General features: G+C 37.1%; 3 protein-coding genes across 4 annotated transcripts; 2 read left to right on the plus strand and 1 right to left on the minus strand.

Moving 5' to 3' along the window:
- Positions 1–93: 93 nt before the first annotated feature.
- On the plus strand, positions 94–14,268 carry LOC126367037 (uncharacterized). Its single transcript, XM_050010416.1, has 9 exons — positions 94–449; positions 7,673–7,780; positions 7,867–8,783; positions 8,867–8,991; positions 9,077–9,184; positions 10,214–10,383; positions 10,933–11,067; positions 11,605–11,689; positions 11,768–14,268. The coding sequence occupies exons 1-9, from the start codon at positions 390–392 to the stop codon at positions 11,875–11,877; spliced, it is 1,818 nt and encodes a 605-aa protein (XP_049866373.1). The 5' UTR covers positions 94–389; the 3' UTR covers positions 11,878–14,268.
- A 1,371-nt stretch (positions 14,269–15,639) lies between these two features.
- Positions 15,640–17,557, plus strand: LOC126367043 (protein misato). The gene is made up of 2 exons (XM_050010426.1): positions 15,640–16,260; positions 16,360–17,557. Exons 1-2 carry the CDS (start codon positions 15,790–15,792, stop codon positions 17,518–17,520), a joined length of 1,632 nt encoding a protein of 543 aa, XP_049866383.1. The 5' UTR covers positions 15,640–15,789; the 3' UTR covers positions 17,521–17,557.
- Positions 17,558–17,600: 43 nt separating this feature from the next.
- On the minus strand, positions 17,601–23,279 carry LOC126367018 (calcium homeostasis endoplasmic reticulum protein). Of its 2 annotated transcripts, XM_050010377.1 has the most exons (14): positions 23,036–23,279; positions 22,781–22,951; positions 22,396–22,676; positions 21,842–22,004; positions 21,303–21,450; positions 20,741–20,817; positions 20,374–20,572; positions 19,758–20,298; positions 19,555–19,688; positions 19,283–19,450; positions 19,030–19,136; positions 18,458–18,587; positions 18,071–18,240; positions 17,601–17,822 (listed from the first exon to the last, which is right to left on the minus strand). In XM_050010377.1, the coding sequence occupies exons 1-14, from the start codon at positions 23,058–23,060 to the stop codon at positions 17,719–17,721; spliced, it is 2,418 nt and encodes an 805-aa protein (XP_049866334.1). In that variant the 5' UTR covers positions 23,061–23,279; the 3' UTR covers positions 17,601–17,718. The 2 variants fall into 2 exon arrangements, with proteins under 2 accessions (XP_049866334.1, XP_049866335.1); XM_050010378.1 differs by lacking the exon at positions 23,036–23,279 and having other exon boundaries at positions 22,396–22,593; positions 22,781–22,918.
- Positions 23,280–23,907: the final 628 nt, after the last annotated feature.

Below are 23,907 nucleotides of genomic sequence, written 5' to 3' on the forward strand. Positions count from 1 at the left end.
TATCATGCCGGTGTAAACAAACCGCCATGTTGTCGAAAATGGACGAGCCTATGTTGCCGGTAAGTTATGATGTAAGTATAAATATTGAGGTAATAATGACAACCAACTAATTTTAAAAAATCTTACTGATTTATTTTTCTTCAGAAATTAAATTAATTCTATAAATATATTACAGCAAATCAAAGAGTAATTCAGTTGACATATGACGTCAATCCTTTCCGACTTTTAGACCAATCATGGCGCACCGGCATTGGTCACGTGGACAAACTCGTCCAATAGAAATGAGAATCCATTCTTTGTGTACTTTTTCACGTAGTAGTAAAACGGATTGTGGTTTATATGGAGTGAGTGGTGTTTTATCTGTCAATCTTATGTCGATAAAAACGTAAATGTGTGAAATTCTGGATTATTCTATTGAGCATAAGGATATTTATTTAAGTAAATATTCGGTAAGTAACACTGAATGTATTTTTTATATTATTCTGCCATGTTTTGAAAACAAGAGGCGCGGACAATGGGAAAGTCCAACCGAGTCGCCGTGTCCCGCTCTTTTTAACGTCAATTGTTATTTTATATAAAAGTTTATTGTTTAGATGTAGATTATTATTTGATATTCTATCAATAACCATCACTGTACGATAATTATTACTATACTATCATTATTTTAATAGCATCCAATAGAATGGCGGGAAATCGTTAACACACCTCAAACCCATGATTTATTCAGAGTTATAATACTGAATACATACTAAATCATAATCATTTTTGTCAGAAGTACATTCATGATAAAATTAACGATAATCTCCTACAAAATACTACAGAATCAGACACTTATTTTCCAAAACACGCGGCATAAATAACGGTCGAATATTTTATATTGCGTCCTGCTCACTCGCTGTCATTCTTTGGCATGTATGATAAGGATAGCATGATAATTATTATTATTCCCTATGAAATGTTTTTATCTACATCTTTCGCTGTAAAATTAGAATATGTACTTTGTCAATTTTATATAATTAGGATAATAAAATAACAGAAATGTTGTCTACTTTAAATACCATTACATTTTCTATAAAATAGCGCCGCCAATTCACCTTCGACGAACGTACAATTTTGAGTACAGTTGGCGAGAAAAGTAATGTTTACGTTCTCATTTTCTTTTATTCGCAATGTAAACAAATAAGAAAATGTTGACTGTTTGTTTATCAATAGATTGTAATTTTATCTTGCTTTATAAATTTAATATACCTACTAAGTAGGTATTAACTAACTACATAGGTACCTATAGGCTTAAATTGTAGGCATTTTGTTTATAATTAACGCAGTAAGTAGAGGTATACCTAATCCCTATACCTACATGTATATAAATATATACCTTTACTAGCCTGTTACATACCTATTACGCAAATGTTTTTTGTATTTAATTTATTTTTATAATGAATAATATAAACTAACGCCAAAACAGCAACAACAAAAATAAAAAAGTAATTAAAAAAACTTAAATAGGACTTTTCTCTATTTATTATTAACATCTCCCGCGCAATATTCCCACGGCCCCAGTTTCGAGTGAGAATTTCAAAACGCTGAACAATGAATGCACCGTGCGCCTGTAGTAGTAGGTACGGTGTGCATGCATGAGTGGCTGCACTTTGTGCATGTGTGCGTTCGGTGCACTCGACGAGACGAGCGGCCCCGCACGGCGCGTACGGGTGCATAGGACGGATGGCTGCAACTTGTCCGTGTGTGCGTGCCTTTCGTAGTTTTTGTATATGAAGGTCTACTACGCTGGTGCACACCTCTATAGGTACATATCTATCACTATAGAGCCGAACAACACTTTCATCGAAGTTCATTGATGAATCCTATTATTTCCTGCGAAATATCATGAATTCAGAATTCTACTATTAATTAAATATCTACAATCATGTTATTCAATCTAATTCCGCAACTTAATAGGTACCTACACTTAAGGTACTAAATAGGTACCTACTGCCCTATTTCATAAGTTTTCCTTCTTGTTGCTGGTACCTACTCTACCAGTGTGTTTACCGGAAGGACCTAAAAAGATAAAGTTGAACGCGACAGGTGTACGAGTATTAAGTACCTACCATAGGTACCTACTATACAAAATTCATACCTACATGATATGCAAGCTGCACAACTACAGTCAACAGCGCAATTGATTTAAAATTGCATTCGCTTCTACGGCCTAGTAACATCCTACAGTTTGCAGAACATCACATTTGTCATTGGTGAAGTTAAAGCTGGTAACCTAAGTAAGTAGGTATCTGTACTTTATGGAAAGTTATTTGTTTCCTGTACTAATGAAGATGAATTTACAGATGAATTGAAATTGAACGTGTAAAATTCATTATGGTTTAATAATCTTTTTCCACTTCTGGTCTTTTTGCAAAGGCCTGCCCCCTATTCTTAGATTATGCGTAATTCTGCCTGATACCTAGACACTGGTTTCAAAGAAGAGATTTAATTATTAAAAAGGGTACCTATTCAGATACCTATAAAACGTCCACGTACACGTAAACGATCCTTCAGTCATCCCGATACAAACGGTACTTTCTACTGTAGGTGTGTTTAGGGTTCCGAAGAGATATTTAATCGTAGTTCCGAACCCTATAAAGAAAACTGGAACCCTTATAGGATCAGTTGTTTGCTGTGCGTCCGTCTGTCTGTCGAGGCATTTTTTTCTCGAGAACGCGTGGAGGTATCAAGTTGAAATTAACATCTAATACTTATGTCTGCGGTCCCTTGTAGCTGTAAAAAAATCAAGCTTTTAAATCAACGCAATTTAAAGATACGGCTATTTTCAGCCTTATTTTCAAGCGTTTCGTAGGGACATCAAAACCTTTGGGGTACTTACTTCCCATAGATCTGGAATCATGAAAACTAACAATATATAAAACACACTTATTTGCAGATGGTAAATGAATCGCGACCTATGTTGATGTATGGAAACGAATAGTTTTTCAACAGCAAAGTCAAACAAATTTACAGGTTACAAAGCCTAAAGAAATTGTGTTCAAATACTATGTCGCGTCCAAATGGGGCAATCAATAATAATAGCCTACCTGCCTAGTTTTATTTCTAACTACCTATGTAGGTATATCTAATTCAAATTCCTTGCTAATAAAAAATATATTGCGCGAATTCAGTATGAGGTCTGTTACGTACGTTACATAGGTACGTGCCGTAGCACCTACGGCTACGTAACTATAATAAGTTTACTTATGTTATCTAATAATTATAGTTCTTTTCTTGTTTAATGAAGCTTCGATGTCTTCCTTTTCTTTGCCCTAAGGATTATTCTGGGGCCGATTCGTTTAACATCCAAATTAAACCAAACATAACTGACAGACTGACGGACAGACGCGTGGACAACAAAGTGATTCTAGTTAGATTTTCTTTTTTTATTTTAAGGTTCGGAAGTTCGGAACCCTGAAAACGTTGGCTTGGCAGGCTCCTGTTTTCACACAATCTACAGTGTCTTTTGATCTACAAGTCCGGTCCCTACAAATACAAAAATAAAAACTTAACAACCTTACATCAAATAATTTGATAATATTTTTAAACAGAAAAATAATAATAATTAAATATTGGAATTAGGTGACCTATTCGTAGGAACATCATTATACATACCTATAAGGACGACTCATCATCTCCCTAGCATTATCTGGTTTTTCTCAGGGTCCGCTTACCTAATCTGAAGATTGGACAGTTCTGTTTTTTACAGAAGCGACTGCCTACTAATCTAATACAGGACACAAACACAACAGGGTTTATGATATAACAAGACTAAAATAAATTATTATAATTACATAATAGGCGAGTTTCCATGTCGTCGAGAAAATCTGCGTTATACCTATTCGTTGATGTACTTATACCTACGTAGGTTGTTGACCTGTATGTACCATCTGTTTCTTGATAGTATATTACATTTATTTTTTCTTTTCTTACGTTTACATTAAAGTATTCTGACTAATCTTATTTATTATCATGGGACCGTTGATCCGCCATATTTTCTTCAGGTTGATAACATTCGAAATCTTAGGACTTGTCACCATGTGTTTGGTAGCGAAATCTTTTTTATGACAAACTATGTAGTTTATATCAAATGACCCATCGATTTTAGTCCGTAACTCCACTTTCCTGTCTAGACTGGGGTAGGTAGTAAAGTATAAATAAAAGTCGGTGTAGAATATTTCAGTTTCCCTCCCTACATTTGACACAGGGAAGTCGGGAAATCGGAGGGGAGTGCGCTAAGCGCTGCGCATGTAATCAATACGGAACCCCTCCTTGTTTCGCGCCAAACTTGCGCGCGCAGCTTATCAACACTGTGGAAAACCCCTCGAGTTTTCGCGCCAAATGAAGTTCTTGACTTTTCCATTACATCTCTCCATACATAGGTACCTACCTGCTGTTCTACCTATCTGTTTCTAAGTAGGTAGAAATAATAAACTTAAGACGAAATGGGTGGTGTAGGGTTGATCCATTGATTAACTATTGTGTAGGTAATAAATTTAAACTAAAACCTACCTATTCGTAGGTACCTAATATTAAATTCACAGGCGTTGGTACAATTACAGACTTATTCAAGAGCATGGCTTCTGGTGCCTTAAAGCTATACTAGTCCAGTCAACAAATGACCAAAAGGGTGTGTGAGACGGGTCCTAACCGATCCTTTCGAAATGTGTTTAGGGAGTTAACATAAGTAGGTAGGTAGGTACCTACTAAAAGTTAGAATATCTGTCTGCAAAGTCCTGATACCTTGTTACACACGTGGACTACAATATTCGAAGTAAATATGAGTCTCATTTATATTGAACATCATCTCGTTTTTCCGAGACGTCGATTTTTCGCGGTTGCCTACCTTCGCTGCGAGCATCGACCAGAGACGCAAGAGCCGGCCACGGGCGGGTTCAAGGCGATCGCGCGCGGTCAGGTTCGAGGACACGCTGGGCCCCTCGCGGCGCCTCCGCTGCAGTCTCCCTGTCTCGGCTGAAACCTTGTAGAAAAACTTCTCAAACCGTCTGTGCTTTTTATAAGCTGCTGGTACCTACTCGGAAAATCTATATATAGGCGCCTAGTCGTATATAGGTAGGTGTCGAGAGAACCTATCACTGGCTGAGGTTTTTTTGTAGACCAATTTTTTTTTTATTCGGTATTAATGTTTATGATGATGTGGGGCCAGGTAGATAGATACAACTTTAGAATGGGGGCAAACATAAAGGCTTACATAGAGTTACCTTGAGAACATGAAGGTGAATGACCGAAAAATTGGAACGTCGAGACCATTTTTGGAAATAGCTGAAAATGTTAAATAAAAAGCAGTTTCCGAGAGTTACTATACTGTACGTGAACCTACCTACCTACTAGCTGAAAATAATAATGAATAAAATCACTGACTGAAATTAGGGCGTATTAAATAAAATAATTTGCTTCCTCTGGCTTTCGTCCTTCTCTATTCGAAGTCAGTTCGAAACATCACTTGTAAAATCAGACAATAGTGCAAGTTATTCTGCACTGTTATTAAGTATATCCTAACTCTATCATTAAGAATAAAATGAGATAAAGTGGTACTATAAAAAGTCTTTATTAAGATCCTACATGCTCATATTGCACGTAAGCAAGATGAACTCTAGGAGTATAACGAGAGAGTTCATGGCCCTCTCGGGCACGACACGACTTACGTTTACGTACCTACCTACCAGACAGACAGATGGACAGCTTCGGCCCGTGAAATACCTACTCCGGCTTGAATGACTATGAATAATAATAATAGAGCTAATGTTGTTACGTATTGAATACATACATCTCTACCTACAAACTCGAGTGAATTGTCTGTCTGTCATTTTACCACTAGCATAGGTACTATTAAATCTTCATTGGAATACTCGGTTTGTCAAAACGATATGTTACCTGTCTTTTACAAACTTTACCGGTGAGTATTTTTTTGTCAGAAGTTAAATTATTAGCTAACATGGTGCAAATTCCTGTTCCAACTCAGAAGGGCGCGGTGTGGCGGCTGCAATGTCATTAGGGGTCGTTTCACCCTCTTTCGATCTTCTGTCTGTCTCTTTCACCCACCCCATTCTAGTAGGTCTCTTTCGCACACGTAGAACAATTTTTATTCCCGTCGTTGAGCGGGAAAATCGAAATGTTTAGATGATTTAATATTACGTCTCCTTTATTTGTTTAAAAACGTTTGAACACCTAATCTGAGATAAAACTTGAAAGACACGTAAACAATAACATGTTGTTATATCGTTACTATATTTATACCGCAAACCTTGCTGAATAGCACAGGTAGATTATAGTTTCATATGACAGGGAGGAGTGTTTGCTTAGTTATCATTTACCTACAAAGTTCTGCGCGATAACGATTTAACAAACCGTAAACGAATTTTTAAAACGGTAAACGTTGAATGTTATTGGTTTAAAGCTATCGAACTCACGTGTAAGCTTATCTGTCAATGCACCCAATTGGACGAAATCAGAAGTACAATTGAGATTTTGTATTAAAGTTAAAAACGAATTTATAAGCTCTACTTTTGAATAGCCCCACTCACACCTGCCCGTTGATCACACATTTTAACTTTATTGCGCAAAAAATGATCATTATTCGTAGAAACAGGTAGGTAGATAGCTACCTATGTTGTAGCTGGTATACGTTTCAACAATTTTAAACACTCGTAAGTTATTTCTCTACAAAATAAAATGTCCAAGAAAATTAGATGAAGTTACAAAAATAGTATATCTATCTCATATTTATCAATACGGAAATACCAAATTAATCTTTTAATCACCGTACTAAGTTATATCCGATCGGATGGACATGGAAGTAAATATTCATACACACATTCAGTTTAATGGGGCACACCATACCAGAACAAGTTTTATTTATAGACACGGACGAGTAAAAGCACCCACAAAAAACATCGTCCCGAATCTTGGAAGCCTTTGGCTGGTTCCGTTTGTTGTAACGTGTTTTTTATACACGTCAGAAAGTGATCCAGTCGGCCCCTCGCCGAACGACAACGAATCACGAGTTGGTGTAGGTCTTCAATGTAAAAACTATGATAATAGTTGCATCCAGTGGGCCTACAGAATACTCTTTTACTTTTATTCAACAAGTATCATCATTACGTGTCCCTGCAATACTTTATTTACTTGTAAGCACTATAATAAGTATGGTATGCAAAAACAAAAACCTGTCTCAATCAACCAGTAACTACCTAAAACAACTCGTACCTACTTAAAATATGCAATATAGTGGCCGTTTTCAATGAGCGTAAACAAGATAGCATTCATACAATTTACTCTTTCTCTACTGGGCTGGGGTAGCGCATACCACAAGACAAAAACAGGTTTCTGTACTACATAGTGGTTTCATTGTACCGTCCCTCTCTCGCTTGCCCACTGTTTCGTCTGAGACCGAGACTTTGTATTATTATCAATCAAATTATGGCGCGAAAAGTTCTACGGCTCTGAATATTCCTAATTAATATATGAGTAAATAACGTCGCGTCATGGTTTTCTTTCATCAACGTAATGCAACAATGTGTCCGATGTGATTATTCCCGTTGCGTGTATTAGAACAATCCCATGGTCGATTTCGAGAAATAAGTAATTAAAATGTATATGTTTTTCGTTATAGGGCTGCCAAGACATGGATTTGTATATCACCGACTCGCTCCAGGACATGTTGGACATGGACATCAAAAATGAAATAGCTACTGATCTCAGTAGCATCAATGATTTTCCAGTGAGTGTAAACATGAGCTTTTTAAATCACTTAAATAAAAAAGAACTATAAGTTAAAATAATCTAATAAGCGCTATTTTATTACAGGATTCGTTAGGTTTAAACTTTTCCGAGTTGCCACCGTTATTGGACATGGACACTGATAACTCAGCGACATGGATCAACAATTCTTCTAGTTTTGTACACAACTTAGATTTGTACGGTTCGGAAGCCAATGCCGTCATGGTCAATCCGAACTCGGTGATGCCATCGACTTTTGCTGAAACCCCAGTGAAAAGCATTGTGAAAGAGGAAGCGTCGAATTTATTGCTCACATCAGCTAACAACAATCTGAATAACATCACGTCGTTACCAAGCCCAAAAGAAGAAAAGAGTCACTTAACTTTCTCTCCAAGTACAATAAAGGTAGAGAAGATTGAACCTGAAGACACACCACCGACAGCAGCGCCTGAAGAGGAATTAGAAGAGGCTACCCAAATGGTTATCTATCTCCGAAAGCACGGCAAAACCGTGGTTAAAGATTTATCGAAAGACTTGGACTTAAAGATTAAAGCTATCAACACGCCACAGAATCCCCCCACTCCTACGGTTAGGATAAAAACATCACAACCAGAAATAATCAAAGTCAATAGTAAAAATTGTTCAATTTTAAATACCAACCAAAAACTCTCGCAACAATTAGGAACTAAGACAATTATTTCTGGAAATATACACATATTGGACGCACAACAATCTAGGACAATTTTAGCGAATGGCAACAAAAACCAGGCGACAATATTAATTGATAATTCGTCATTAAATAATGGTAGACAAATAATTAAAACTGCAATGAGTGGGGCGTTTACTATGGATAATAGCCAAGGGAAATATGTAAATACTAATAGCAAAAACACCGTGGGAGAGTTTCCCAAGCCCGCGTATTCCTATTCATGTCTAATAGCGATGGCGCTGAAGAACTCGCGAACAGGAAGTCTACCAGTTTCAGAAATTTACAACTTTATGTGGTGAGTAGAACTGTTCTCACTGTAATAAATTTAATAATATTCCCTGAGACATTATAATAATATGTCTTCCTATTTTCTTCCAGTCAACATTTCCCGTACTTCAAAACCGCGCCAAACGGATGGAAGAATTCGGTTCGACACAATCTTAGTCTTAACAAATGTTTTGAAAAAATTGAGAAACCCTCCACAAATGGCAGTCAAAGAAAAGGTATGGTTTCGATGGACATATAGTTATGCACTCGTTTGTTTTATACTATCAAAGAACATCTCCTAACTTGTTAAAATTATTACAGGATGTTTATGGGCTATGAATCCTTCGAAAGTGGGCAAAATGGATGAAGAAGTGCAAAAATGGTCGCGGAAGGATCCTCAAGCTATTAAGAAAGCAATGGTGTGTCCAGGTAACTACAATTTTATTACGTTATTCATGTAATTACACTAAAGAATTAAGTAATTATAGTAATTACTAACTATATAAAGACGATTGACGAACTAATAGATATCAGTTGTGAATAAATTATATCTTTAAGCTATTTTCTTTCTAAGAAGGAGTGGGTATCTGTGTAGTTTTATCTCTAAAGTGATAATTAAGACTTCCGCTCGCGCGCTGTGTAAGCTCAGTGAGGGCGATAGATTCCTATCCTGCACGAAGCGCACATCCGAATGCTTAAGAGTAAAGAGGTTTCTCGTTTTACTATTTAAGATATTTTCGCTAAAAAACTGCAATATAACAGCGCACTTAATTTCGAGCAACATTGTATTTAGTCTGGGTTAGGTAAGATATGGACACGTGATTATCAGCCCATAATTACTTCAACCACGGGTTTTGACTAGGCAATTTCTATTGATTCCTTATTTATATATCTGTCAGTTCTCCGATTCGCTGGTTTCTGCTTTAGTAGAGTTTTACAAATGGTATGGATATCATCGCCCTATTATAGCGTAAACCTCGTAAGCGCCTTTTTGAAAAATCATATTCTGATGTGGTTTTCTTCAACACAACCTTGAAACGGACACGCTACTTTCATTCTAGATAAAAACTGAGGACTACAATTTTATACCAGGATCGAAAATAGCGTGTCGGCTCCGAAGTTTTGTTAACAAAAATCACATCAGAGTGTATTTTTTCTAGGTCCCTGAAACGCAAGTGAGGCTAAAGGATTCCCGAATGTCTTAAAATTGAGTGTGTAAATTAATTTAAAAGTTAAGTGTATATCCCGGTTAAATCTAACTGGTAAGCTCCCTATTAATGCGTATACCCAAATTATGAGCTAGGTCTATCAGATCCGGCCAAGTAGTTAATTTGCGGCAAATCTACAATAAGTCACGTCAAAAAAACGCATAGATCATAAGAAATATTTTCAGTGCTGTCTCACATCTATCATAATATTTGTTCATAACTTACGTGAATGTATACATTGCCCATCCAGAAAGTCTAGAAGCACTAGAACGTGGAGAGATGAAGTACAGCGGGGCGGGCGGTGACATTGACGTCGATGACGACGCGGATGTAGACGCTGACACAGAGATGGACGCCGACGTCGAGATCGACCCCGAGGTCAAGGAGGAAGTTGAAGATGAAGAGGCTATAGTTGAACAGGTCAGTCTTGGCATTTTGGCAATAAAAACATAAGATCACGTCTATTTCAATAAGCAATAGAGCCGCCTGTTTTGCCTTTCTGTATCTGTTGTCCTTATTTCTGTATCTTGTCCATTGTGCTCAATAAAGTATTTTATCTATCTATGTATTTCCCATTAGGATAGATTAGGAAATTCCAGCTACTACAATCCTGCCTGACACACCACTCGTTTCTTACACTCTCATCAATAGTTTGGAGTACTAGTAACCTTGTCTTTTTCAAAACTTCCTGAATTTGATCGTGTTCGTCTTGGCCTTTGACGCGATATCGGTTCGGCTAGGCAGAGACAAAGTTTTTTATTTTGGATATCCGATAGTTTCGGTTGCAGAGCGTCTTAAGTAACCCTGGTTTCCCGGCCCGACTTCTCTCGACTCTTAGAGAATAACTTACAATATTATTTGTACAGTATAGTAGCGCTTCTCATTTTTTTTTAATGTTAACGAATTGAAATGATCTAGAATAGAAAAAATAGCAATTGCGTACGTAGTAATAGACGTTTTTGTGCACAGGAACTGGAAGTAGAAGAAATAGTGGAGGGTACAGGCATGGTGGGCGGCACGTATCGGTTGCTGGCGACAGGTCCGTCGTCTCTCACGTCCTATATCACCGACGTCGAGTCCAGCGAAGAAGTCAGCGATATTGAGGTGAGATTCCAACAATGTTAATGTCTACAGATGATTATAATAATGCTAAGTCTGCTTATAAGGGCTTATTTCATAAATAGAAGGCACAATAGGGAGAAATAGTGCTACAATCTGCGTTCTGCGGCGCCTTCGCAATCGTGTCATGAAAGGCGAATTGAATAAATAAAAAACTTATCGCTTCATAATATAATTACATCTCTCAATGCTGAATATATAAATAGATAGCCGAGGCGCATTATTAAACCCGATTTTCTACTATTAATTCGACGGAAAGGCATTTAAAGCGGTTAGCCTAAAGGCGTTTTCGCACTACATCCGATTGTTATCCGACACCAGAAAATTACTATGAATTATCAGATGAATCATGGGTGGATGTAGTGTGCAATCTACCATATAAATAGTACTACGGCTACTTCAGATACGTCTTTTGACGGTCTCGTATCGGAGTAGTGCGAAAACGCCCTCCTTAATCGTAGCTAACCCTTATTTCCTTACTACTGTAGTGTTCTTATTTAATAACGATAACAAAAATTGCAGGTATTGGATCATTCCTATGAAGAAATTGACATTGAAGTGGCTAAACCTATGAAGTTAGACCTCTCACTCACAGAAAACTATACAAGTAAGTACTGGTAACATTCATTAGGGACTTTTATAAGTATCATAAGTAACAGGTTTAAATAATTGTTTGTTGTTTCAGTACATCCAGCAAAACGAGCAAAAACCAACTTCATCTACCAGCCCGTAACGACGCAGTCACACACCAGCAGACGGAAGACGCCACTCGTCAACCGAGTTGCATTAATTTAATACCTAATAACACTATTCATTCAAATTGTGATCATATGACATGGGGTCAAATTAGTATAGTTTCCAGTGAATGTTCCATTACGTTAAAAAAATAATTAGGTTTTATGTAGTGAATTGTGTAAAAGTGCTGAGTGATTTTCTACTGATAAAAAAATGCAACCGTGATAGTCTGTACCAGATAAGTGTATTTACATGTTTTTACGAATGGGACACTTGTTACATATCTTTACACCGAAATAGGTTTTTATTTGTTAACTAGTTCCTGAATGTCCAGGAGTGCATCTCAAAATGATGACTTATGTAATTTAGTTAGTTTTTTACCCTATAGCATAGTTAAGTAGTATGTTCGAATAGTAATGCAATTTTCAGCAGTTGATTTTCAACTGTATTGCCAGTACAAATAATTTTGCTGCTGTGTTGACACATTTCCACAATCTACTGCCAGAAAAAGGAATACATATTTCTGACGAGACATTTATTATTTTGTAATATAGATAGGAAATGTCTTAATGCAGTGGCAAAAACCATAGCGGGTATAATGTAATGTTCCCACCGCTGGTTTATATATAATATCTACTTTAATAATTCACTAATTTTCTAACAACTAGACTACTTCGTTGACGCTGGCAGCTCTTCTTATACTTCGATGAAACTTAAAGGGAAATTGAAATATTTCATGAGGGGCCGGCCCACCGTCTCAAAAACAACTAATTTGTCGTTTGTCATGTAGCGGCGATATTTTTAGCAGATTGTTATATCTGCACGTAATAAAACTAATTTTCAAGTAATCTTGATTGCGAAATAAATTACTTTGAAATATTTCTCAATTGACGATACTTGATGTTATGTATTGTATAAATATATCTCATTGGGTATTTGTTTTTTGATGTGGTGTGGTAAGTAGGTTGCGTATTGAATGACAAATATTTGGTAGTGGTTGTGATAATAGATCTCTGTGTACCCATTGGGGAGTAAAGCATAGTCAGGTAATAGACATTGGCTAGATGGAAAAAGTATGTATTGGAGTTGTATGTGCGAGTAAAATCGTGGTAATGAACGAATTATATCGTAGACTCTACGTAGAGCAACATTATTCTAAAATTAAGCTTTTAACAAGCTTTCAAACTATTCTTGCTCTACATATAACTTAGACCTTTAAAATTAGAAAAGAGTATGTCTAGGTATGAAAATTTTATGTATAGAAGTGTATTTTGTACTTGTGCAAGGTTTATAATCTACCCGCTATATTCTCAGAATATTAATTGCTTCTTAAAGAATTCCATTGTACATTATGTTCTTGGTTTTTAAAACTAGATTAGATGAAACTGTGATATAATATTTGATACTAATCGAAGTATTATCTATCACACTTCTTCAGGTCTTAACTATTGGCTCAGATTGGAGTTGAGTACATTGATAAACATCTTGTGGTTGTTCTTTTACGTTCGATTCGAATGATTGTAATGCAATCTATAGCCTTGACATGTTAGTTCAGAAAGGGAAAAAATACAGCTACATTCTGTACTAATTTGTCAATCTATAGGTAAAGCGAGGGATAGTTTTAGGAATGTTTCGTTCCATCTATGTATGGATCTATAACTATTATAGTGCTACGAGGAGTGCAAATAGTGGATAATTATGGCATGTTGAAGTAAACTGTCAGTGTATTCAAAGAACCAAAAGATGCAGGATAGTTGAAATAGCCTAACACATTGACTTAATCATAAAGTGTGATTATAGAAAACAAAAGGCAACTAAATTAGGTGCTTTTTGTATACTGTATTTGAGTAACCGCGTGCAATTGTGTAAATATTCAATTTATTATAGGGGAAATTTGGAAATTATCGCTTTTGTATTAAAATGCGTGTGTATGTTATGTACCTAACTCTATGTTTAGATAAATGATCGTGTTTAACAGTTTATGAATTTGTATAGACGCTGTATCAATTATGGTAATGATAATAGAGGTTCAATAAATTTCTACACTGAGACAATTTTTATATTGCATAAAAAACAAAATTGACTATATAAAACCCAAAAGTTCGTCTAAAAATTTAGTAGTGAAAACGCTCATGAAACTATGATAATCATTTAATTCGCGTAAACTTCTCTAGAGAGTTTCGAGTCAAGATGAAGCTCTACTAGACAAGTTTGCCATGGATTCTTCCTGATAAAATATTCACAATATATTACAATCGCCATAGCCGTAGCTGTAATTTTGTACAATAAAATAGTTACGTATTTTTCCACTGCCAGTATTTCAACATCCATGTAAAGTAAGCGTATAGGAAGTAAGAGTAGTTATAGATTAGTTTGATAGTGCTGTATTAAGAACTAAGTTGAATGATTTTTAATAACATTTTTGTAATAAAAATTAAATGAATAATATCAGCTCGCTTTTTTGTTCTACTATGTTACAAAAATAATTTTTGATGTTGATATCTAGTTGTTCATTGAGCAAAAAATAGAACATCAGTAGAGGGAACAGGAAATTTAACAATAAAAGTAAATGTGTAGTGTAAACGTATGTCAAATTGTTAGGGGAATTGCTTCAATGTGGCCTTTTGTCTCTATTTTTTACTTTTCTGCTGAAACAGTGATAGCTCACACCGATGACTAGGCAGCATGGTGTTATGATCTTAGCCTGACTCTTATACGGGGCAAAGAAAAAAAAGGTTATATAGTGTTGCCAAACTGTCGATAGTATTGCTAATAACTATCGATTATGGCTTTCGGCTGGAGTGATCCTTTGTTTTACTTTCCTCTGTGGTATAAGGTAGGTATGTTACCCCCATCTGGAACTCCAGTTCAGATAACCGAAACTAAAAAGGCTCGCCCCTTATCACATCGGTGTGAATCGTGATGCTATGTTATATTGTGTTGAAATTAAATACATGTTTCGTAAAATTTCGGATACCGGCGAAGCTTTTCTTTTGAAAACCGAAAACCAAACGAGTCAAAACCTGAAAAATTACGATGACTTATATTTCGGACACCACATAGTAGTATTCTTCTATTGTGTCGGTTTCGAGGTGACGACCAACCTGACTAACCTTGATGTCAATGTAGCCACTGGTATGAACTATATAACGACTAAATACTTAAGTAAATATTAGCCGGGAATAACGGCCTGCCTTTCGAAACAATACAATTTGAGCATTCAGCCTAGTGTTCTAACTAAACAAAAGAAGTTTCATAAATTGATTTTGACAATGACCCCGTCCCGAACTCGGACTTTCAAATAGACTGTGATGGTTGTGTGTGAACTCGCAGGTAGCTACTATCGATACCTAGTATTGATCTGACTATTGCAACTATCGATAGGCAACACTGCTACAGTAGAAGCAGCTACGGCTTTTCGGCGGGAAACGGGAACGGGACAGTTGCTTTCTTCATTGAGTAATCTAAATAATTAATACGAAGTGGTGTTTTGTGGTTAATGATCGCATTAAGTTAGTCGGAAGACATTCGCGAGTGTAATGTTATTATATTGGAGTATTCAATAAACAAAGTGTATCTGCCTATTTGCGCTTCGTGCCGGGAAACCGCTTCATAACTCAAAAGTTTATGCGGACTTTTGAGTTAATTCGTTTGGGATTCGGAGTAGGAGTCTACTCCGAGGGTGGGGGCTTAGGTTTCATCATCATCACCTTTCATCATTTCATTAATCATCAAGAAAAAAAATACGTCAGACATGGCTGTATGGGCATAGTTCCCTTTGCCTTACCCTTCGGGGAAAACTAAAACAAAAAAAAAAGATGCAGCTACATTACTAATGTCAAAAATCTGTAGTGTGCTTTTGTTGCTGAAAATGCGTGTTTTTATAAAAACTTCAGTTGTTTCCGTTTAAATCTCAGTTTATCGCTTCAGCCAGAATTTTACAAATAAAAGATAAATTATTTACCGTTCATAATGTCTACCCGTGAAATTCTTACACTGCAGTTCGGTCATTACTCAAACTATGTTGGTGCCCACTTTTGGAACATTCAGGAGCTAAGTTTTGACTATACCGGCACCGTGAAGACTGAAGTAAATCATGACATTTTGTACCGAGAAGGCCAAAATTCTAAACGTGAGGTAACTTACACTCCGAGATTACTGTTGGCAGATTTGAAAGGATCTCTAAAAACATTACCTGCGAGTGGTGGCTTACCTGAGGACTCGGAGTCTGCAGAACTTTTATGGGATAATGTAGAAAAAATAGAAGATCCACCACCGGCCAAAAATGAATATTTAGCAGACATTGATTCTGAAGGACCATCAACAGAGGAGAAACAATATAATTTGGAGCAAGATGTTAACACTTGGACAGACTACCTGTATCCGAGGTTTCATTCTAGAACAGTAAATATTATAAATGAGTACCGACATGAAGATGAGAATGTAAGTTTCTTGAAGATAGTGTTGATTTTGGATAAGTTCAATTGGAACCAAGTCTCTTTTCAATTTGTAGTTTTATTTGTACCAAATTTTTTTTTTCAGGAAAGCTTTGATATTTTCAACATTGGCTCATCTGTTTGGAAATCAGATTTTGGGGACACATTCAGTGACAATATTAGAAGATATGTGGAAGAATGTGACAGTATGCAAGGATTCCAAATCAATTTTGATTGCACTGATGGATTCTCAGGGTTAGCTCTCAGTTGTGTTGAACATGTAGCAGATGAATACACAAAAGCTATACTGGTTCATCCGATAATACCTTCACATTTTTCTGATAACAATCCAAGTACAGAAGAAGAGAGAGATAAAGCTACTTTGAAAGACTCTATCAGATTAGTAAACATAGCTTTGGCAATGGAGCAATTATCAGAGCATGCAACATTCTTTGTACCTCTTTGTACTGGTGAAAGAGGATGGAGAAAGCCAGGCAAACCCAGAGCATTTGACTATATTAACTATAACCCAGAACTTTATTATCATTCCTCTGCAGTCCTAGCGTCAGCATTCGATACATTAAGCCAAAAATACAGACATAAGAGTAATACCTATACATTATCTGACATCTGTGCAGATATGACTGGATATGGAAGGAAAATGGCAGCAGCTTCTTTAGGAATGCCATTTGCTCTACATGAATCAAACTATCTTATTGAATTTCTTAACAGCACAACAAAACCTATCTATACTTCAATTACACCAAGTTGTAAAATTGCTACAGACAAAATATTCCAATTAATCACTGCAAGAGGCATTCCAGAAAACTACCTCAAAGCTCCAATGAAAGAAGCTAAAGAGCAAATGAATTTACCAGCTTATCGTTGCAGTAACGTAAAGGAAATGTTTGAACTGTATTTCCAAGCCAATAACTTTTTGTCTGCAACAAATGTCACAATCTGTGAGAAGCCATTAGAACTAAAAACCCCATTCCCTAATATATTCTCTGATAAGCTTAATAAGTATGGATTTGTCAAAGAAGATGACAGACCAGAAAAAGTGGAGAGTTGTGCTGTGATTGCTGGATATCACAATGGCACATTTATATCGGATATGCTTGAAAAACTGCATAGAGAAGTAAGCAGAATAAAGTTTGCTAAGCTCCATAAGTTTAAACAAGAAGGACTGGAAGCTGCAGAATACTCAGAAAGTTTAAATAGGTTGGCAGAGTTCAAGGATAATTATGAAGACGATTTTGAATTGTAATGTCATGTATTTATATTATTTGTAAATAATTATATTGTAATATACATAATAATAAGTGCCTTTTAAAATAAAATGCTGAGTAAAATTCATAAACTTTTTTAATCTTGAAGATGATGATCTTGAATGATTTAGATAAAATAAATCATGTTTCATCCACACAATCTCATATACACATGTACATTCAGACAACTACAGTAATCACGAAGAACGCTCCAGTGCTCTTTCCTTCATTCTCGTTATAAATGCTGCACCTTTGTTCTTTCTGAAGTTTTCGTAGGGATCATTTAGGTTTACGCCGACACCTGTAAAAAATAAACAACTGAGAATAAATTTTATTTTGCACTATTTTGTTTTGAATTCGATTCATATAAAATATTCCTAATTTTCTAAGTACCATAATATGAGATTGTAGTAAAACAGTATTCATACGTACCTACACACAGGCCCCGAATTCGTACAAAAACGCATCGTGCGATCCGGCCTCAAGCGTCATATCGTCGGTTACCTGATCAAAATCATTCAAAGAATATATGAAAATTCAAGAAATTACCTTTATATTGGTCTTGTTTATCTCTGACAGCGCCTCCACTGATCGGCTCGGCGATGCCTTGCCCCGCCGCGCCAAGCCCGCCCGCGCTCCAACCCATCTTCTGCAGTAGCTGATGACCTTTGTTGGTCGAGTCGATACCCCCAGAGGTACCGGGGAACGACGCCCCGCTCCTGAAAGATGAATTTGTATCAAATAAATCTCCATTCAGGGCCAGGATTCACAGCTTAGCTCGCAACTATTATTGATGGACAACGTCTCGCGGACTTTGGAACTAAATGACAAGCTTTGATCGAAATTGTTTTAGGCTAAAATATGTCTTAAAATTAACTGACTTGTGAGCAGCTGTGGGACGTATATAGGCTATTTAAATAATTATGTGATACTAACATAAAACTAGGTGGTGTGGGAGATCTGGAACGTTCGACGCGCCGTGACCGCGGCGAGTCGCGATGTCTGTCACGCTCTCGCGATCTGCTGCGTGATCGTGACCTCGATCGGGAACGAGATCTTCTGCGGCCTGGAGACAAAGATAAATAATAACATCGGTGACCACAACTATAGAATAAAGAATAATACTATGTATAGAATGATAATTCTCCGCCCCGCACCAATTCAGTTCAGGTGCCGACCTCACGACCTCTAGGTGTTACTTTACTCTTAAATGGCCGCAAGCCTCTAAGGACTAAGAGGACGCGCGCAGTCTGTCTCGCTCGCATCGCACTTATAATTTAGGCGGCATACAAATGATTAAAAATTTCTTTTTTGTATAGCTGTGCTACAACCTCAGTCGACATTGAGGTCTACTTTATAAACCAATAACAATTTAGGCCAGTCACAGATTAGACTTGTTTTCCTACGAACACGCAGGAAAAATTCCAACCTATGCTGTGACCAGGGTTAACCAATAAAATTTGAGAATATATCCAATATTTAGTAAAAAAAAATGTTTAGGAACTTACTTTCTCGCTCCCGGTCCCGTCTCCACGACGCGGATTTCCGTCGGGGTGATGGCGAACGCGACCGGGACTTCTCTGGCGATATTTTCTCTGGCGTTTTACTCTTTGACCTATCCAAAGAAAATTCCATCAACAATCGGCACAGCAGTGCGAACACCAGGGCACTGTGATCGGCACACATGCATAGTAGAACCTCTATCAAGTCACTTCAAATTGGAGAAATATCACTTTTAGAATCATTTATTTATTTACGCACCTATATCTTCTTCCAGGTGGGGTGGGTTGCTTCTGTAAGTCTTTAGGTATCGGGCTAGGAGATCTAGATTTTGGCCTCCTGCCTTGCGCTACCGCTTCTTCCTTGGCTTTTCTAGCTGCGTTTTTGGCTTTGTAGTACTCGTACAAACCTAACTTCTCCCAACCCTCACTGAAAACAACAAATGAACTTTAGAAATATTTCAAAAATAAAAATAAAACTTATGTAGCTTCATAGTCACTCCAGGTTGGCTACAGATGAGAAAATATACAGACTTATCTCTCGGCCGTTCGTGATTAGGGGCTGCATAGAAGGCATCAACTGCTGCAAGTAATCTCTCGTTCGGTGGCGCTGGCGGCGGGAGCCGGATCTTTGCTGGGTCTAATGGCTTGTACCGGTCGTCTTCTAACTGAAAACACATTCCAACGTCAAGTAAAACAAGATTTGGGACACTAGTCATTGTAGGTAGAGTACTTACCATTATAAGTGGTACCATTAACCCTGCAGGCAACTCGAAGTAAGGTACAGATGGCATCAAATCTTCATTGTTTACTTCAGGGAAAGGTAGGAAGCCTGGTGGGGGTTTGCTAAGATCTGGAAGACCGTTCTGGAATGCTAACAGCGCCGACTCTTTCTGCGGGAAGCCCGGCGGAGGCTGGGAGAAGTTCACGTTTGGAAGATTCGATAAGTCAGGCTCATCATTCTCTTTCTTTTGAATAATCTGGTCAAAGGTCTGACTGTCGTAACTGTTCTCGTTTCCACTTATACTGTTGTTAGACGCGTAGTTGTCACCGCTTTCGCTCCCATACTGTTGACTGTTCGAGTTGAAACTCTGATCGAAATGTGATGGAAAGTTCTGATCATTGAAACTATTATTTTTGAAAGAGTTTTGCACATTATTTTGATTGTCTTTATTCTGGTCGTGATTATTCTGTAGCTCTATAGCTCGCTTTTGCATTTCCAGCTGTTGGATTTGCTGCATTGTGTGAGTAACAAAAGCTTGGTGCTGGGTTTGATAGCTGAAAACGTTAGAAACATCCATATTATTCACTGTAACGATATAGCCCTGTTATCAAGAAAACATCGATACATACTTTTCGAAAGTAGTTTTAGTTTGTTGTGCCAAATGTGCGATAGCATTAGAGTGCTGCGCGATCAGATTATTCTGATATTCCTGGTAAGAGCTTGTAGGACTCTTCATTTTCTCAATGACGGCAGTTTCGAAATAGTTCGACTTGGACTCCCACAGCCGGAGCAGCTTGTTTAGCTTAGCCTCCTGTTCCTCCGTCACCGCTGAAACAGCAAAACAATTAAACCGGTGCCATACAAGCCGGGACACTAAGCAAGTTACCTGACTGGTTCAAACCAGGCGATGATGTTCTAAGATGCTATTAATTGAAGATGAGAATGCACAATCATAAAGAGACCTAAAACTTGAGGGCATTATTATAAATATGTTACCTATACTGGCATTGCAAAACATTGGAACCACCACATTTTCCAAATTTTTCTTGAGATCTTCTGCGTTTTTGCGTGCACTGTAATTAGGAATAACAGTATCATAGACACCGAATTGATAATGACAAGCAGGGATGGGCACACAATAAAAAAAAGGAAAATCAAGTACAGTAATTCTAAATGTTTCATATGTAAACAAGACACATAATAGACTTAGAACATAATTGAGAACATTACCCAAAATTAACACATTGACACAGTCTTAATTATTAAATAGAGAAAATATTTTTTACTTTAATGTGCTAAATATAATAAAATTGATACTGATGAATTTTGGAAAACAAATAGTATAATTAGGTCTGCCAATCTGTTTAAATACCTTGCTTAATGGAACAGAAAAATAATGATTGACAAAATATTTTGCAAATATAAACGAATGGAATGCATCGATAGGTATAAAGTAAAGAACATTAGTGACAAATGAGACTTATGATGGTGGAAGGAAAGAGAATTTGTAAAGCGGTGAGGTGGGGGATGATTGGCTGTAAGTTGAGAGGGTACTAACCAATGGTGCAGGACGTCGTTCACCAAGTATATGATGTGCAGTTTCTGAGTGAACGCGGCGCCAGACTGCGTCACTTTTCTGAGTAGATGCTGAGATATCACTTTGCCCGCGTCGTGAGACGTCGCGTGCTGCAATATCCAGCCCTTGCCTGAAATGTTCAGATTATCATTCGTTTTTTAACCTAGTACAGGGCCAAGCTTCCGTCATAATGTACCATTTTACTGTGGCAACATTAGATCAAATGTTAGACCTTAATTTCCAACCATGTTCAGTTTGTAGACTTAATATCTAATAAGAAAGTTAGTTTTTACACTCAGAAAACATAAAACAAAATATGGATAAAATGTAAACTATCTTATAAAAAAAATAACAGTTAATTATTAGATATAGGTATGGGAAGAAACTTAACTTCATCCAAAGAATGCTTTAGTACAATCACACAATTATAATCATTGGATAAGTCTAATACAAATAAAATTTATTACATTTATAATATTTTAAAGTTTAGCAATAGAAATTAGAAATAGTTTCATAAATACCAGAAGAAATGCTGTCTTTAGTGCACGAGTCAATAATTGGTTGCAGAATGGCGTCAAGTTCAGTAAGACTGATGTTGTTGTTCTCAGCCATAGCATGGATGGTCTCCACCTGAGCCTTGCTCACCAGCTCATTCACCTTCACCTGCTGTTGCTGAATCAACACCTAAAAAGATTTCACTTACTCAGTTTCATTACCCTTGTAAAACCAAGCAAATACAAACATCACTAATCTAAGCTTATCTAAGAACTAAAAGGCTGCAGTCACTGCAACCTCTTAGAACTATGTTGCTTGACCCCTAAATGATGCCTGTAAATAAAATAATGTTCCAACCATTTAATAAGATTTATAAAAAAGTTAAATGAGAAATTACTATAAGAGTTAAGAAATAAAAGAAATTAAATATGTACCACTATTTTTTAAAGGGACATCTAGCTTTTTAGCAGTTAATAAGGTAGATTATTTATGTTACAATCATTAAAATATTATAATAATATACAGTAAGCAAAGCAACATAATCCATCAAAACAGATAAGTAGATGACAATAAAACTCACGGTGTGCTGAGCATTGAGATTATTCTCAGACTGAGTGATTTGCTCTTTTAGCATGTTGATCTGTGCATTGACGTTGTCCAGGTCATGGGAGTGCGGCTGTGCATTGTTGGGCTGGGAGTTGGCCGCCAGCCACTGCTGCAGCGCCGGCGCAGCCGCCATCGACGCTGCCAGCCCGAGCTGCGCGGGCGTTGCGCCGGCCTGTTGGGGCATTACATATTGCCTGTTCTGTGCCATATAAGCCCCGGCGGGAGCGGGAGCGCCACCGGCCGATTGCTTTAGAACTATAAACAGCGGAGGTTCACTTGAGACGGTTATTATCAACAGGCTACCAGCGATCGGGCCGACCGCGTACATAACATCTCTGCCAGCGTCAGTGTATGCTTACTTGCTTGCTCAGTCGTAACTTTGTACTGGTAGTAGTTGAAGTACTCCCCGCCGTACAGGAAGCTGAACTTCGGGTTGTTTTTTTGTTTGTTCTTTGTCATCTTCTCGAATTCGGGTCCATTTCTAGCGACAAACTGCGCGAGCTTGTCTATTATGTTGCGTAGGTCTTGATCTGAACAATAATAAAAAACATTTCAGGATTGTTGCCGAGTTTAAAATAGCAAAACGTATCGATTATAAATAAAACGAAACAAACCTTGCGGTGGTTGAGGAAGCTCCATTTTATCAATTTTTATTGAGGTTATGGACTATTTTTCCGTTCAGTTTCGGTGGCGATGTTCCAACAGGTTCATCATTATAACTAGGAAGATTTAACCACTGGTGTTATAATTACACAAAACACAATCTAATTGAAAACAGTAAGATATTCCTCTAGCAATTCAGTAAAATCGTGAAACCACGAAGAAATTATCTTCGGCCATTTGTATTGTTTTTTTTTAAATTTCCAATTCCAGATAGTGACGTGTCGTAATAACAGATCGGTACCGGTTTTTAAAGCCGGTATTCACAACTGTCAAAATAATTTATTAATATAGCAACACATCAAAATCTTTAGAGTAGAGCGTAGATATATTTTGATATGTATCTTTTCATTTTAATTTGTTTCAGTAGCTCCCAAAACTTTCGTGCACATATACAACAACAGTAAACAGTTTTTATTTTAAGTTATGTCTGACATTTTCTTATCCACCGAAAAGGAAAAGGACGGGTAATCGACAAGCATAAAGTTTATGGAACACACGTCAATTTTAGTCACAAATCTAAAACAACCGTCTAAAAATTTTGCATTAACCAATAACCCGCCAGAATTATGGTAACACACACCAAACGGTTTGCATACCAGCGAGATACCTTTTTGATTCGCCCGGCTTATTAATTTATTTACTCATTGTTCCTAAAATTAAGACCTGACAATCATCCGTCCCTTTCCTTTTCGGCGGATAAGAAAATGACAGGTATAACTTAAAGTAAAATTAGGAGGTGTCTGCAGGAATCAGGGCCACTGAATTAGTAAGATAAACATGATAGGAAACTAGAACTAAGATGTTTCATATCAGATCTCGGGCA

The sequence above is a fragment of the Pectinophora gossypiella genome, chromosome 5 (assembly GCF_024362695.1).
Source record: "Pectinophora gossypiella chromosome 5, ilPecGoss1.1, whole genome shotgun sequence".
NCBI lineage: Eukaryota > Metazoa > Arthropoda > Insecta > Lepidoptera > Gelechiidae > Pectinophora > Pectinophora gossypiella.